The 14975-nt window shown below is 47.2% G+C and overlaps 1 protein-coding gene across 1 annotated transcript; it reads right to left on the bottom strand.

The window, feature by feature from the left end:
* Positions 1–10762: 10762 nt before the first annotated feature.
* On the bottom strand, positions 10763–13235 carry Prop1 (PROP paired-like homeobox 1). The gene is made up of 3 exons (XM_052195969.1): positions 13127–13235; positions 11868–12091; positions 10763–11107 (listed from the first exon to the last, which is right to left on the bottom strand). The coding sequence occupies exons 1-3, from the start codon at positions 13233–13235 to the stop codon at positions 10763–10765; spliced, it is 678 nt and encodes a 225-aa protein (XP_052051929.1).
* Between the last annotated feature and the right edge of the window lie 1740 nt (positions 13236–14975).

The raw sequence follows: 14975 nt of genomic DNA, 5'->3' as shown, positions 1-14975 counted from the left end.
CGGAGGGAAACAAGCAGAACTCTCGTCCCCTTCAAGGCTGAGGAGGTTGGGGGGCGGGAGGAAAGGTTAGAATGTTCTTCCTCCTTCGGAGGGAAGGAGGTAGGTTCACAAAACGCAGGAAATGAAGGAACTTTTCAAGGCTAAGGGAGCTAAGGAAACATAGGAAGTGGAAGGTGGAAGGGTTCTTCAGACGGCATATTGTACAGGGAGCCCCCTGGTGCACGTTCACGAGGCATCATCTGCACCAACCTGGACTTTTTGTTGACATATTTGCCTCTGAGTCACCATACTCCACCTGGAGTAACGCCCTTCCTCATGCTCCCATAAGAGGCCCCAGTAAATTCACTGGCTTGCTTAGCCAGACTTCGGGAGCATTGTTTCTTTGGTTTGTTATATTGGATGAACACACAGCGGTTCATACTCCTCCAGGAAAAATCACACAATAGAGATTTTGAACACTATCCCAAGTGTTCAGATCCCGCTGAGAGGTCTGCTAGAGCGGCCAGGTCTGACTCCTTCCTCGGGAATATTTGTACAGGAGCCGCTCCTTCTACAATGCTATTGTTTCCTTCAGAGCAATGATAATTATGTCATGATGTTTTATGTATCAGTCACATCTAGTTGAATGTAGGATATTCGCCACTCAGCTGGTTGCGTGGTCTGTAATTAGACTTCTCAATGCTGTGTCCCCTGGTGCAGTTCTGCATAATGACCACCAGACGGCAGTGTTGTCCAACTCCTTTCTGTAGGCCAGGCTCCTAGCTTCCTGTTTTCCCTCCCCTTGCTTCTGGACCTGAAAGAAGAACTCTGAATGTTACCCGCAAACACCCTGGCTTGTCAGGCTAGAAAACCCTATACCTTCTGTCCTCCAGATATCCCTGTGCCAGCCTCGGGCTACATTCCTATCACTGGCTCCTGCTCATCTAGCTTTCTTACATAGCCCAGGCCTATCAGCCTAATGTTGGTACAGCCAACTATGGGTTGGGCCATCCCACATCAATCACTAATAAAGACCATCTTTCACGTGTATGGTCTCAGGCGAGACTGATCTGGGCAATCCTTCAATTGAGACCCTCTTGGATGACTCTAGGTTGTGTTCAGGTAATGGTGAAGCTAATAACCAGGATCCTGCCATTAACTAGTCCTGCAGAGAGCCTCTTAGATCTTTTAGAGGGTCCCCCTGAAACCTGGGATACCCAAGGAAGCTAATAACTCCCTGAAGGCCTGTTACGTGCCATTGGGGGACTGGTATATAGCTTGCCATTGGACAATATAAGACCATTTGCCCTGGTTTGGTTTCTTCTTCCTGTTTTAAAAACACTGACCAGAACAAACATTTGGTAGCAAAGTTTTGATTTGCCTTTATATAGTCAATAATAGAGGAAAGCCAAGGCAGGAACTCAAAGCAGGAGCCCCCTTCTACTCAGCTTTTATACAGCCCAAGACCACGTTCTTAGACACTTTCTTAGGGATGGTGCCGCCCACCGTGGGCTGGTCCCTCGTACGCCAATGAATAACAGAATGCCTCACAGTCATGGCTACAAGCTAGTCCAATCAAGGAAATTCTTCAGTTGGGGTTCCCTTTTCCTAGGTGACTTTGTTGTGTCATGTTAACTGTGGCATTTTCCTGTGTCTTACAGAGAAATGGAAGCTGATTTTCAACATTTAAGAAAGAAATCTGACCATGTAAGTTATTCCCAAAATATATTATTTCATTGGTTGGTTAGGGTTAAGTGGGAAACTTCTACTCTCTGGTGTCTGGCTCTCTGGGCAGGGCCCTCGCAGCCAGTGTAAACCATATGGCAAGGTTTGGGGTGTAGCTCAGAAACATGCACAGAGCCCTGGGCCAGTGCCCAGGACTGCACAAACTGGGTGTGGTGAGTGACACCAACCTGTCACGTGAGCCCTTGGGAGGCTCATCTTCAGCTAGTCTGAGGCTAGACATAAACCCCACTCTCCAAATGGGAAAGAAATGGGGCTGGAGAGATGCCTTGGTAGCTAAGAAAACTCATTGCCAGTCACAAGAACTACGTTCTACTTTATCTCAGCATCCGCACAAGAAGCTACGTAGCCCTGCCCCTTGAATTGAGTGCCGTATATTTGAGAACCTAAATGAACTTGAGACAAGACATCTTCCCCCACGCTGAGGGAGGGAGATGCACTCTGTGACCGTTCGCTTACTGAGGAACCAGCTCATTGGCTTTAGGCTAGAAAATCCAGATTCTATGCTTCTGCTGGGAAGGAAGGCGGAAGAAGGAACGAAGAACAGAGCTTTGCCGTGGACGCTCCCAGAAAAGTCCATAAACCAGACACAGCTTCCTGTGAGTCTGGGTGGCTTCATGCGACACAGGGAAGGGGGAGGGGTTCTGTGTGTTGCTGTTGCCGTTCCCCCCCTCTGTGACAGGGGTGCAGAGAGCCTGGAAGGGGGAGTCTGAAGAGCGATGAAGATTCTGCATGGAGGCCACTGCACAGCAACCCAAATCCAAGTTGAAGACAATGGGGCCCCAGCAGCCAGGATGCCTCTCCTGCCTGGGAGTCTGGGGACGGAAGGGCTGTGCTTTGGTTTTCTTGTCTTCGTGGCAGTGCCTTATGAGCTGCAAGGGCGAGCTCTCTCCACCTGTGCCTTCATTTCCGTTGTCTCCAGACTGCCCCTTCTTTTCCCGCCCTTGCCTCCAAGCCTTTGGCTGTAGCTAAGAGCAGCGCCTTGGTTCACGCGCTCATGGAGTTCCAGTGTGAGTTTGGGTATCGAGCTGGCATAGAGGGAAATCTGGTGGCGTTTAGACTCTCACAGGTGATTCTGGAGACAAAGTGTGGGCCTGTGCATGCAGGGGGTGCTGGGACTCAAGGCAACGCCCTCACATTCCTCTCTGGATTAGTCCTGGTCCAAAGCCGAGGGTGAGAGGGCGAGAGGGCAGACAGACGGGTGCCATCAGTCGGGGTTCACTGCCCAGCATTCAGGGGCAGTGAAAGAGACACTGGCGCTGACTTGTCTCCAGATCTCAATAGCATATGACAGAAGTGAGACATTTGGGGCCGGGAGAGATGACGCAGCAGGTTAAAGCCACAGGGCGGGGCCTCCGCAGTTACACCTCCTCTCTGGGACACTGAGAGGAAGAATTTAGGAGGCACATTTCCAGCCTGCCCCCCTCACTCCTATTACACGAGATCGGGGTTTTTTTTTTCCTCCCCAGTTCTGTAGTTTTCCATAAAGTCAAGCATTCCTTAAAAATGGCCCTGCATTCTCTTCTGCAATTAGGCTTTGTGGGTCATTTCTGTGTTTTTATGGAGGAAGACCGATTGGTCCCAGATCATCGACAAATGTCCAGGAAACCCCGCAGGATAAAGTGGAGGGCACTCAGCTTAGAGTCACAGATGACACTTTTATTGTTGGAGGACCCTCAGCACTGCCCGTGCTAGCCGGGCTCCCAGGGATCTAATTCCAGAGTCCTGTGATTGCTTGCACAGCCGCAACACCTTCTTGATATATATATATATATATATATATATATATCAATCACCCTGGACAGAAGAGAACTCTGGCTTCTTCTGGAAATTAATCTTGTGGTATCTGCAGTCCTCAAGAAAAGTTGAAAGGGTAAATCAGACTATCAAAAATAAAAAATTGAAAAATTAAAAAAAAAAAAGCTGTTCCCTTCAGGAGACTTAAGGATTGGGGGTTCAAGCCTTCCTTGTCCCCCTCTGCCTTCAGACAGCGCCTCTCAAGTCTTCCCACCTTAGAACTTTCTTCTGGGAAAAATCACCTTGCATACCTAATCTGGTGACAGCCTCTGCTGTTATTTTTTTCCTCGTTTCTTTTATGATTTTTAAAATTAACTATTCCCAGAGAAAATAAACCTCAGATGGATAGTTCAAAAACTTTAGAAATTCCAGGCAAATGAAAGTCCAGCAGACCTGCCGTGGCTGTGGCGTTAGAACCGTTAGCGGGGAGTCAGTCATTCAGGAAGAAGCTCTGGTCACACAGCTTGATGCCCGTCCTTGATGCCCAGGGTTGCGAGGCAAAGCCACAGGAGCCATCAATGCCCACGCAGCTCTGACGTTCAGGGTCCTCAGGGCCTGTTAGAGAGGTAGCCGTTAACTGACTCCCCGGAAGCCCCGAGAACAGCTGCATAACCCTGTGCAATTTTTTCTGCCCCATTTGATCCAGGTAGGGCGGAGTCTGTCCACCCCCACCCAACCCCGACGCCCGCGCGCCCCTTCATCTGCCTCAGCGGAAGCCATGTGCTCTTCTAAGACACGCTGGCTGTTTTAGAGCCGAGTGTGGAACTCTTGAGTGCTGACCTAGCATGTGCGATAGCTTTGCTAAAGACAGAGCTGAGTAGTAAAAATGGAGAAACATTTATTTTACACTAGAAGAAAAGGGACTTCGGTGTGAACTGGAACTAAGATCAACAGGAAGGAAGGTTGGGATTTATAGAGGGAGGAGCAAAGTGAGATGAAGATGACTAAGAAAACCGGAGAGGTAAGAGGGCAGGCATTCTGGCTAAAGGGACCGGACCTCGAACCTCATTCTTGCACCGCTTGCATGAGCTATCACTTGGAGGAGTCGAGGATAATTAGGAAGATCGGATATGAAGAATGGGGATACTGGCTAAACCACCTTAGCAGGAGTTTTGCCAAAATTGGACAGTGTCAGATACCTTTAAAAACCATTGTCGGATGATTCCAGTCTCTGGCTTATTGCAGAGAGTTGTAGAAACGCCTTTTTGGGGGTCAGTTTAATGTATGCAAGGAAACCCCACAATCTCCTCTTCTTTACCTTGCTCTGGTGTTAAGGGTGCCCAAGGTCTTCCAAAAACTCATAAAATAAAAATAAAGTATTTAAAAAGAGTCTAAAGCATTTTTAAATCTTGAGCAAAGACAGGTACACTAAACTTTGTCCTTTCATTCTCTTATTGAGATTACCTGAACTACTTCTTCAATTTTCCTGAAGGATGTTGTATCTGGAGGGAATGCAAGTCACTAGACATTGGATGAAGCACCTTCCCCAGGACTTCTGGGCTTGCCTACCTACCTCGAGATGTCCCTGTGTTTCTAGGCATCCTCTGGGTTCCACACTAGGTCTTGTTTTGTACCTGGTCTTTCATTCCACACATTTTAAAGTTGAATCTTGTAATCAAAGCAGTGAGTTTGTTTGAAAAACAGCTATTTAAAGACTCGTTCTTTATTTATGAATGTGTGTGTATGCTGCATGAGGAGCCAGAGGAGGAGGGGGGTGTTGTATTCCCTACAGCTGGAAATTATAGGCTATTGTAAGATGTGTAACCTGGGTGCTAGGAACCAAACCCAGGTCCTCTGCAAGAGCAGTCAAGTGTTCCTAACCAGGGAACCATCTCCCAACCCCCAGACTGTCTTCTCATAATTCTTTTTTAATTTGCATGTATCTGTCTTTTTGCTATTTTGTGGACTCTTCCTTCTTTCACCCTTCTCCACCCCCTTTCCACCCTTTCAGTCCTCCTAACACTGTGTGTTAGAGAAAGAACAATAGAAAGGAAAGGGGCAATGTTAATGTTAAACTACTTCCTGTTGATTAGGGCATTGATTACTTGGGGGAGAGTTTGATCTTCTCTGTCAGGGTATATCTACTACTTCCTCCTCCTCTTCTACCTTTCTTCTTGTGCATGACTACTTAACAGTGACCATAGCAACCAAGAAGAGCCAACCAACATTCAACACACATCAAGCCCACCACTCCAGACCCTAGCATTTACACACGCTCTCAAAAGTCCTCAGAATTCCAAACATCACACAATCACAGAAACTATCTGCAGCGGGCAAATCACACCCCTGCTAGAGCAGGGGGCAAATCATAGTCAGCTGCTGTAGACAATCTGAAGCAGCCCTGTACCCCCACATCTGGGATTAAAATGAAAGCATGTCTCTCTCTCTCTCTCTCTCTCTCTCTCTCTCTCTCTCTCTCTCTCTCTCTCTCTCTCTGTGTGTGTGTGTGTGTGTGTGTGTGTGTGTGTGTGTTTAAAGAAACCAAATTCTCACCACGCTTGTATTTAAATTTCTTTTAGTGGCACACAATACAGTATTTTATTTTGACATTTCATACATGGATGTGATCGGGCTTTTTCACTGTTCACTACCCTTCCTGTCTCCTCTTGCTTCTCTCTTCTCTCTCAATGGGACAGAATTCTCAGAAGAAATGCAAGTGGCTTATAAATACTTTTAAGTGCTCAACATCGTTAGCCATCAAGGAAATAAACACAAATTGCCATCAAGGAATTAAACACAATTAAAACTCTACTGAGACTGCACATACCCCAGTCAGATCGCTGTTTCTCTTCTTTGGGGTGTGGTAGGCCCTGATACTGAGTCCTGGCCTCGTTTTTGGGAGACTCCCATCTTGTTGCTCATTGCAGATCTGTTTAAGTGTTTAGAGTCTCTTGATTTAATTTTGGTGGGTTGCATGTGTCTGGGAATTTACCCATCTCTTCTAGATTTTTCCGGATCTTTTGGAACAGGTTTTCAAATATTCTCCAACGATTCAACGGATTTCATTGGTATGCATTGTGACACCTCTTCTTTATCTCTAATTTCATTAATTTGAATGATGCTTCCTTTTCCTTTGGTTAGTTTGTCTAAGGTTTTTTTTTTCCCCCAATGAACTGACTGCTTCATTGATCTTGCTTTTATTCGTCACTTGATAGATGTCTACCCTGACCACTATTTTGGGGTGGACTTACTCTTTTTTTTTTTAACCCACCTTGCGGTGCATTATATGTGGCTTATTTGAACATATATGAAAGTTGGTTCCGGGTTTATTGTAATATTGAAACTGAAGCTACCCTGACTGCACTCTTGGTGAGTCAGATGGTATTATGCGTTAGGATTTGCTTTACAGCATCTTTCTCCTCTCCTGTCTTACAGTTCTAACTGCACATAGCGCTCTGCACAGTGATCCTACTGTGGAAAAGCCACGGCAGGAACATAAAGTCCTGCACCAGAAGGAGCACAGGGACAATGCCTTGATGAAAAAATGCGCCTCGAGACCTTTCTGGGTTATTTGATTTTGATTCCACAGAGACTCTGAAGCCTTTAGCTTTGGGGCCACCTTAGGACTCTGTGAGCAGTGATGCAAAAATAATTCACATTAGCATGTAGGCGGTGTCCCTGGACCGTCAGCAGACAATTCTTTCCAACTTGTAAAGGTCTGCTTCATTCTTCCTAACGTGTCTCATTTTGGATTGGCCAAACCTGTTTTTTCATTTTTGTTTTTTTTTGTGTGTGTGTTTGTTTGTTTTTCTATCTGAGAGAATCATCATTTTACTTTTTATCAAAGATTATTCCTTAACAATAAGCCGTGTGTGTGTGTGTGTGTGTGTGTGTGTGTGAAAAAAAAAAACCAATATAAGCCACAGTGGCATCTGTGCTGCCCAAACAATAGAACAAAACACTAAGTCAGCTCTGCCTCTTGTGTGTGTCAAGGATGGCTGAGGGGCCATGCGTTAGCAACAAGAGCAGCAGGTGGACACAGCCCGCATAGAAGGAGGTCACAGATATGATGTCTCATCTTTATTTTTAAAAAGGAAAAAACATCTGTGTGCATGCTCATATTTTGATGATCATAAATAAACTGGACACAGCTACTTATGATGACCAGCTTTGTTAATGGCCACGGTCATTCAGTGAGGCAACTTTTGTAAATTATTTCCATATTCAAAATGTCTTAGAACTAATCTATATACATATATGCCCCAGAAAGGTCAGAACTCCTCTGTGTGCATACCCTGGGTCTCCTTCCTGATACTGGGGCTTGTTATTCCTGTGTGTGTGGAGTTAATATTTTTCCTTTATGTGTATAAACTATAATGTATGATGCCAGGATCATTTGTTAATTTTTTTTTTTTTTGGTTTTTTTTGAGACAGGGTTTCTCTGTGTAGCCCTGGCTGTCCTGGAACTTACTCTGTAGATCAGACTGGCCTCGAACTCAGAAATCCGCCTGCCTCTGCCTCCCAGAGTGCTGGGATTACAGGCGTGTGCCACCACTGCCCGGCTTCATTTATTAATTTTAAAATATTTTGTTTCATATTTTAAGGCACTATGATATGACAAATTAAAGATGTTCTTAAAAGGAAATTTCTCAATAGGAGGCTTTTGTAATTTGGATATACACACATATATTAGGAATATATAAAATTCCTCTTTGAGTTACAAAGAATAAATATATCTGTATAAAGTAACTTTAAGGTATGCTTTGTTTAACCAGAGAATATGGTTGTGCAGGCTTGTAACGCCAGCACTCAGGAGGTGGAGCCTGGAGGACTGAGAGTTCACAGCCAGCCTGCAGCCCAGAGGGAGACCGTGTCTGAATAAAGTAAAACTAAACCAAACTTTGCTGAGAGACATGGACGTCCGAAAGAAATGACACGAGGCACCTTGTGTTTGATTAAGAAACCTTTTAAAGTTACCCAGGATTCTCACACTTCAGTTGTTGGTCATTGTGGTTCTGGTACCAGAGCAGAGAAAGGACTTGGTGGCCCACAGCTGCCCCTATACCCATGAGAACCTGGTGAATGAAAGCATATGACCTTAAAAGCTAAGGGCAAAGTTACAGCATAGTACAGGAATAACTCGTTAGCTGATTGTTGGCGGGGTGGGGGTGCGAGGGTAGTAAACAGCAAACACAGAACTAGATCATTACACAGAGTAAATTAAACTTCAGATGACTCAAAGCATAATGTCTTTATCCAAAATGATGAAGAGAACGTGGGAGAAGCCACTGAAAGCAAAGGGTTCATCAGCTGGGTTCCTCTGCCAAACATCGATCGCAGAAAATGAACCAAATGACCCTTCTAAATTCTACCAGTTGGACAAAATGGGCACAATTCTAGATATTTAAAACAAAAGTTAAGTCCTTACATACAATAAGTGCTTAGGGAATTGGGGTTTAACTTTCTTAGGGACCCCTCGTTGAAAAAGGCAGAAAACAAGTAAGAGACGATCAAAAGCAGTCTCCAAGCAGGACCCCTAGCCTTCACTCAGTGAATGATGGCTACACTGTCCCACAGGTACACCACCTCAGAGGCTACAGAGAAGAAAAAAAAGCATAAACTTTTGATAAGCCCCAAATTTTATCTCTCACTAGAAATAAAGGAAAATTTAAAGATGAGTAAAGTGGCATCATTCTCCATTGCCAAAAATGATAAGAAAACAGAAAACCACCAAGGATGTTCTGAAACTAATATTTTTGGTGGGCTCAGGACTAGTGGAGTTTTCTCTCAGCATCTGTGTGGGATTGGCTCTGGGCCCTTTCCAGATACAAGAACATTCAAGTATTTGCATACTATTTGCGCAATCTATGCAAGTTTCCTGTTGTCCATTTTCATCATATCCAGCCTGCAGCTCAAAGGCCTCGTGTCCCCGGACAGCTATAAATGCTTCCCAATACATTTGCAGATACATTGTTTCATAATACCGAAATATCGGACATCCCTGCTTCATTTCTGTATTATTTTTAATACCTAATACCATGTAATACTACATCACTTGTTGCTAGGTTGAATTGCTAACAATGACAATAGAAATCTGTACACACACAGAACATATCTGGAATGTTTTTTACTTTTTTTTTTTTGAGACAAGGTCTCACTATGTATCCCAGCCTGGCACGGAGCTCACTGTGTAGTTCAGACTATCCTTCAACTGGAGGCCCTCCCAGATACTGAGATTCCAAACATAAGCCACCCACAGAGCTTGTGCATCTAGGATTTGACTTCATAATCTTTCCCAAAGTCAGTCTGGCATAATAAGAATTATCTAGACGTGTTCCAAGAGAACTTTGACTTCAGGCATTTCTGATGCTTAAGAAAAGATACAAACCTCATGTATATTTATATGTGGAAGCCTGTTCCCTAAAGATCCTTTCATGATCCCAACCAACAAGTCACACATAAAACAAGTATGTCACAAGCCACACAAAACAGAATGACATCACCAACAACAAGGCTATATTGTGTTTCTTTGGGGAAGAGCTAATGGACCAAGGCACTTCAGAAAAAAAAAAAATCCTTTCCTGGGAATAACCGCTTAAGAGCCTGGTAGGCTGTGTGGACAAGTTTGCTTCAGGTCAAGGAGTTACTTTGCCATGAGCAAAGTATGTCTAAACCCGCAGCTGATTTTAAAGGCAGGTTAAGGCAGATGCTGACGCCTCCTGCAGACCAAGCTAATGGCGTCCTATGCTGTGCACCAGGCTCTCCTCACTGCTCAGATCCGGCAAAGGTGTTTTGGAGGTAAGAAAGACTAAGGGGGAGGGAGACTGTGAGAAACCATGCTCATAAAAATAGAGTCCAGTAGCAGCACAGCTGCTGCGAAGAAAGGGAAGTCAGGAGGAGATTCTGGAGGAACTGGAGTCAACTCCACCCAGCTCAGGCTCTCCCACTGGGATCTCAGTGGGCAAAGCTTCAGGTTCTTTCTGGGTTGCCACTCAGCAAGGGCATCCATCTGCCCTACCTCCACCCCTCCTGCCACTCAGCAAGGGCATCCATCTGCCCTATCTCCACCTCCTCCTACCCTCTCTCTTTGAACTTTTTAGCCTGTATCTCCTACTAGCTAACCCCCTCAGAGTCTCTAAGCTCCTCACCCTGTCGATAGTTCATCAAGCTCTCCCCCCATTTTTCCCCCCATTTCCAATCCTGAACTGCACCCTCCCCTATGTTTCTAACTTCAGCCTTAGGAGGAAAAGAGAGCCACCAATTTTCCTGTGTTTCAAGAGGGTTATGGAGAGAGGGTGACTTATCACCACTTAGTTCCAGGACTTGGCGTCTCAAGGCTTAGGGGAAACATGGGTGGGGGTGGGGGACAGGGCAGATGACCAGTGGGGGTGGGGTGCAAGGTGGGGTACCAGTCCTCGGGCTGAGGAGGAAGAGAGAGCGAGGTACCCATCGAGGGCTGGGAGGGGAGAGCGTGGTTGTAGGGGTGAGGGAAGCAGGGTACTGGTGGAGGCGGTGTGGTATAGGCGTAGGGATAAGCAGAGGACTCTGGCAAGAAGCCAGAGAAGGTGGCAGTAGACAGGTGGGCTATGGGCTGGAGCAGGGACCGCTCGTGCTTCCGTTGCTTAGCCCTGCGGTTCTGGAACCAGACCTGGGAGAAGGAAGAGAAGACAGACACATCAGAGTTCCTGTCCCAAATGGGCAGCAGGGAGAGCTCTTTGCGAGGCTTGTCTGAGTCAGGGCTGCTGAGGAAGTAGAAGCCTCATGCTCACTTCCAACCCGCAGCCAACTCTCACAGCCCTGACAGCTTTGAGTCAGAAATGGCAACTTCCAAGTAAGACACCATGACCATTTTCTTCCCCCAGATAGTAGGAAGTGTTCTTAAAGTGGGGTTAAGAGATGAGGCCCGGGAAAGTATTATTGGACAGGGAAGGCTGGGTTTAAGAAAGAGCTTGTAGTTCAGGTTATCTAACACTGGGCCGAGACTTCAGGAATATGAGGTTTATAGAAATGCAAGACTGGTCAGAAGCAAGATGGCATATGCGTGAGCAGTTAGGGCTGCCTGTTTGTTAGAGTTTGTGTCAATATTAAAGGCTGGGGTGTTGGTCTTGACGTTTTGTTTGTGTGGTCCTGGAGGGTCAGACCCAAGGCGTTGGATGTGCCAGGCAAGGGCTTTACCCCTGAATTATATATACCTCCAACAGACCCATCCAATATCCATCAAGGTAGATGGGCTTAGAACTGGGGTCAGGTGCACTGGAGGTCATGTTGGCTGGTGAACGAATCCTATATTCTGGTGAATATTTGAATTAGGGTTAAAAGCCCCAATGGTTATGCCCAGACGGTCCCCCCCCCCCGCCCCCAAGCAGCTAAACAATATTTCTTTCCCGAGTACCTTAGGGCATCATCACCTGGATTCTGGCTTCACTGAGGCCAGTGTCTTGGGCAAGCCCCTCTCGAGCCCAGATGTCAGGATACTGGTTCCTCCCAAAGGCTGACTCCAGCTGTTCCAGCTGAGCTGGGTTGAAGGTGGTGCGGTGGCGGCGCCGGGAGTGGGGTCGGCCCCTCTGTGGGCAAAGCTTAGGTCTCCCCAGCCCTGTACCAGAGAGTCTTCTATAAGCCTCAGGGCTCCTGTCTATGGAAGGAGGGAAATGGAGGGAGACTCCCTTACCAATGGAACCACCCAGCCCATCCTCGCGCCACTGTTCTGCCCCCTCCCTGTGTTCTGCTTCGTTCCTGAGACATTGCTTCCGCGTGGGAACTCCTGTTCTCACAAGAACTGCTTTTGCTTTCAAAAATCACAGCTTCTGCCTTCAGCCTTTACCGCTGTTCTGGCCACATGGCTCCAGGTTTGTGCTTCGGACACACATATGACCCGAAGGACAAACACTTTGAGGACACACTTTGAGGGTCTCCTCTTTGCTATCTGGTTGCCACACGCAGTTTTTATTTCCCATGCGCCCCGTTCATGTCTCTCCTTCTCCTCACCGCCTCACCCCACCCCCCACGCTCTGGCCCCGCTCAGGAGGATAAAGTGTCCCCCCTCCCCCTTATATGCAGACACATTCTCCACTCTGGGATGAACTTCTTGACTTGTCTCTTACCTCTGCCCTGGCCCTGCCACCAGCCTGCAGGAACTTGAGCTCGTGGGAAAGGCTTGCCGCTCTTCTCCAAAAGCTCCCTAAGCCCTCACATTAATTAGTCTAAGAGCCACCAGGGCAGAGAGAGCAGGGAGGGAAGAGGAGACACCTGGGAAGGTGGGTGCCAAGGAAAGGAGGGGTCTGGAGTAGAGACACCAACCCCAGGGGAAACCAACGGGTGTGGCTCCCCGCGCCCTGCACCTAGTGTCTTCAGGTAGGTATTGAACTGCCCTCCCAGGAGGAAAACCCTGCTCCCTCCAGCTCCCTCCAAGGAGGAGGAGGGACCTTGGGCAAGCTTTGCTGCTGCCCTAGCTCGCTGAGCCGGTGTCATTTCTCAGGCAGGGCCTCACTTCCCAACCTGTAAAGCGAAGGATTTCCGCTGTTTCACTTCCTAAGGTCCCCAAAGCTCCAATTCTGCTTTCCACCTGTCAACCTTCTGAGCTACAAACCATTCTCCAAAGCCAAGGAGGCTTTGGAACCCACATCTGCTGCCCCCCTGGGACCCGAGCTCAGCCTGGGGATTCACTCACCTACTGTGGAGATCAGAGTCCCAGAGGCCACGTGTGGCTCAGGCGGGGATCCGCCACAGGTGTGACCCTTGGCTTGCTTTTCCTGTTGGCTCCTCCTTTGAGCTTCCATAGCTAGCCTCCCAAAGCAAAGATGGTCTAGCCTGCTGTCCTCTAGTCTGTGACCCCCTGTAGTCTTTCTCTATTTCTGCCTATCCTGTCTTGTCTTCTGTTCTCTTTTCTCCGTGTGTGTGTGTGTGTGTGTGTGTGTGTGTGTGTGTTATAGCTAGATACCTATATCTAGGTATATACTTACTCACGGTTTCGCCTTCTCCTAACCCTGCATCCTTCCTCTGAATTAACATCTCATCCTCCCTCTCTTGGCTTTGCCCAGTTTTCTCTCTGCCTCTACTTCCTGATGCTTCTCTGTTTTCTCTAAGCTATCTACTTTCTCACGCTACCTTTCTTCCTCCCTTAGTCTTGGAGAAGAGACCTCCTCCCGGCCCCACGAGCCTGTCCAATCAGTTCTTGGTCACCAGAGCCCCCCGGCTGGGGGAGGATCACAAGTCAGTTGAGAGAAGGTGCTCTGTCAGAGGGTCCAGGGGCTGAGGCCAAGAGCTCATATTCCCAGGGGACTAGAGTCTTTTGTCCTGTTAAATCCCCCTTCTGGGAGCAGACAGGGCACAGAGCAGGGGGGAAAAGACATTCCTACTGAGACCCCCCTTCTCTGAACCCCACTGTAGGGAGGGGGAGTGGAGAGAAGGACATGGGGATAGGAACAAGGCATGACACCCCAGCACATGAGTGAGCGATACTCAAAAGACCTACTCCCAGGAAACTCCGAGGGTGAAATATCACAAGTGTATGCCAGTCCTCTTGGATCCCTTGATACCCCTAGCACAGTAGGACCCTAAGATCACACTGAACCCAAGAACCTTCAAGCACTACTAGGTGATTCTCTACCCACACCCTCCATAAAACCTGGTATCAGATCCCACACCTGCTGGCCCCTCCCTCACCCAAGCCCACTCCCTGGATTCACCCAGCTCAAAATGTGTGGCCTCACCAGCAAACCTCCAGCTGTCAGAGTTCCCAAGTGCTCTCTGATTTCCTCATTCAGCCACTATTACCTCCTCACTCATTCGGAACCCCGAGGGTATCATGACCTGGCAAGGTGACCTAGATCCCCCGGAGCTTCTCAGTTCCAAGTGTGTCCCACCCAACCGAGACCTCAGGTCTCATCTTGAAATAAATTCAGGTTCTCAGACTCTGCCATTGTGATTCTTCAAGGACACTCTGACACTTGGTTTCTCTGAGAGGTCAGGACAAGCTGGTGCCCCATATGCTGTCTCTTGAGCTAATTTTGACCGTGGAAGTCTATTCTGCTATCTTTAGGTTATCCTGCTCTTCTAAGGGCAAGTCAACATCTTAGGGCAGACATTAGAGTCCTCCAAGACACTCTGAAACCAGGTGACTCTTTGATAACCAGGACTTTCCATCTCTACTATATGATTCCCATCCCCTCCATAAAGTCCTGGCTTCTCAGGACATACACTAACCAATGACCCGTGAATCTCTTCATAGCTTCACTGTCACCATAGGACAACCTGATTCCCAAGGTCAGACTAACTTCTCAAATACATCCCTTAAAACCATCAAGACAATTTCAAAACAGAATAACCATCAAGGTCTATTTTAAAGACTAATTAACTTGGTATTGCTATTTGTGTGTGTGTGTGTGTGTGTGTGTATACATCTACAGATGCCCTAGTACATGCATGGAACTCAGAAGATGATTTGTGGGGGGAGTGGGTTCTTCCCCCCCCAATATATGAATCTCAGGGGTCAAATTCATAACTTCTGGTTCAGCAAA

Source organism: Apodemus sylvaticus, chromosome 10 (assembly GCF_947179515.1).
Source record: "Apodemus sylvaticus chromosome 10, mApoSyl1.1, whole genome shotgun sequence".
Lineage (NCBI taxonomy): Eukaryota > Metazoa > Chordata > Mammalia > Rodentia > Muridae > Apodemus > Apodemus sylvaticus.
This window is presented reverse-complemented; position numbering and strand designations above follow the sequence as displayed.

Coding starts and splice junctions, on each gene's coding strand:
- Prop1 (XM_052195969.1), bottom strand. CDS start 13,235: ATGGAAGCTCAAAGGAGGAGCCAACAGGAAAAGCAAGCCAAGGGTCAC. Junction 12,092..13,126: donor GACTCTGATCTCCACAGTAG/GTGAGTGAATCC, acceptor CTCCTTCCATAG/ACAGGAGCCCTGAGGCTTAT. Junction 11,108..11,867: donor TCAGTGAAGCCAGAATCCAG/GTGATGATGCCC, acceptor TCCTTCTCCCAG/GTCTGGTTCCAGAACCGCAG.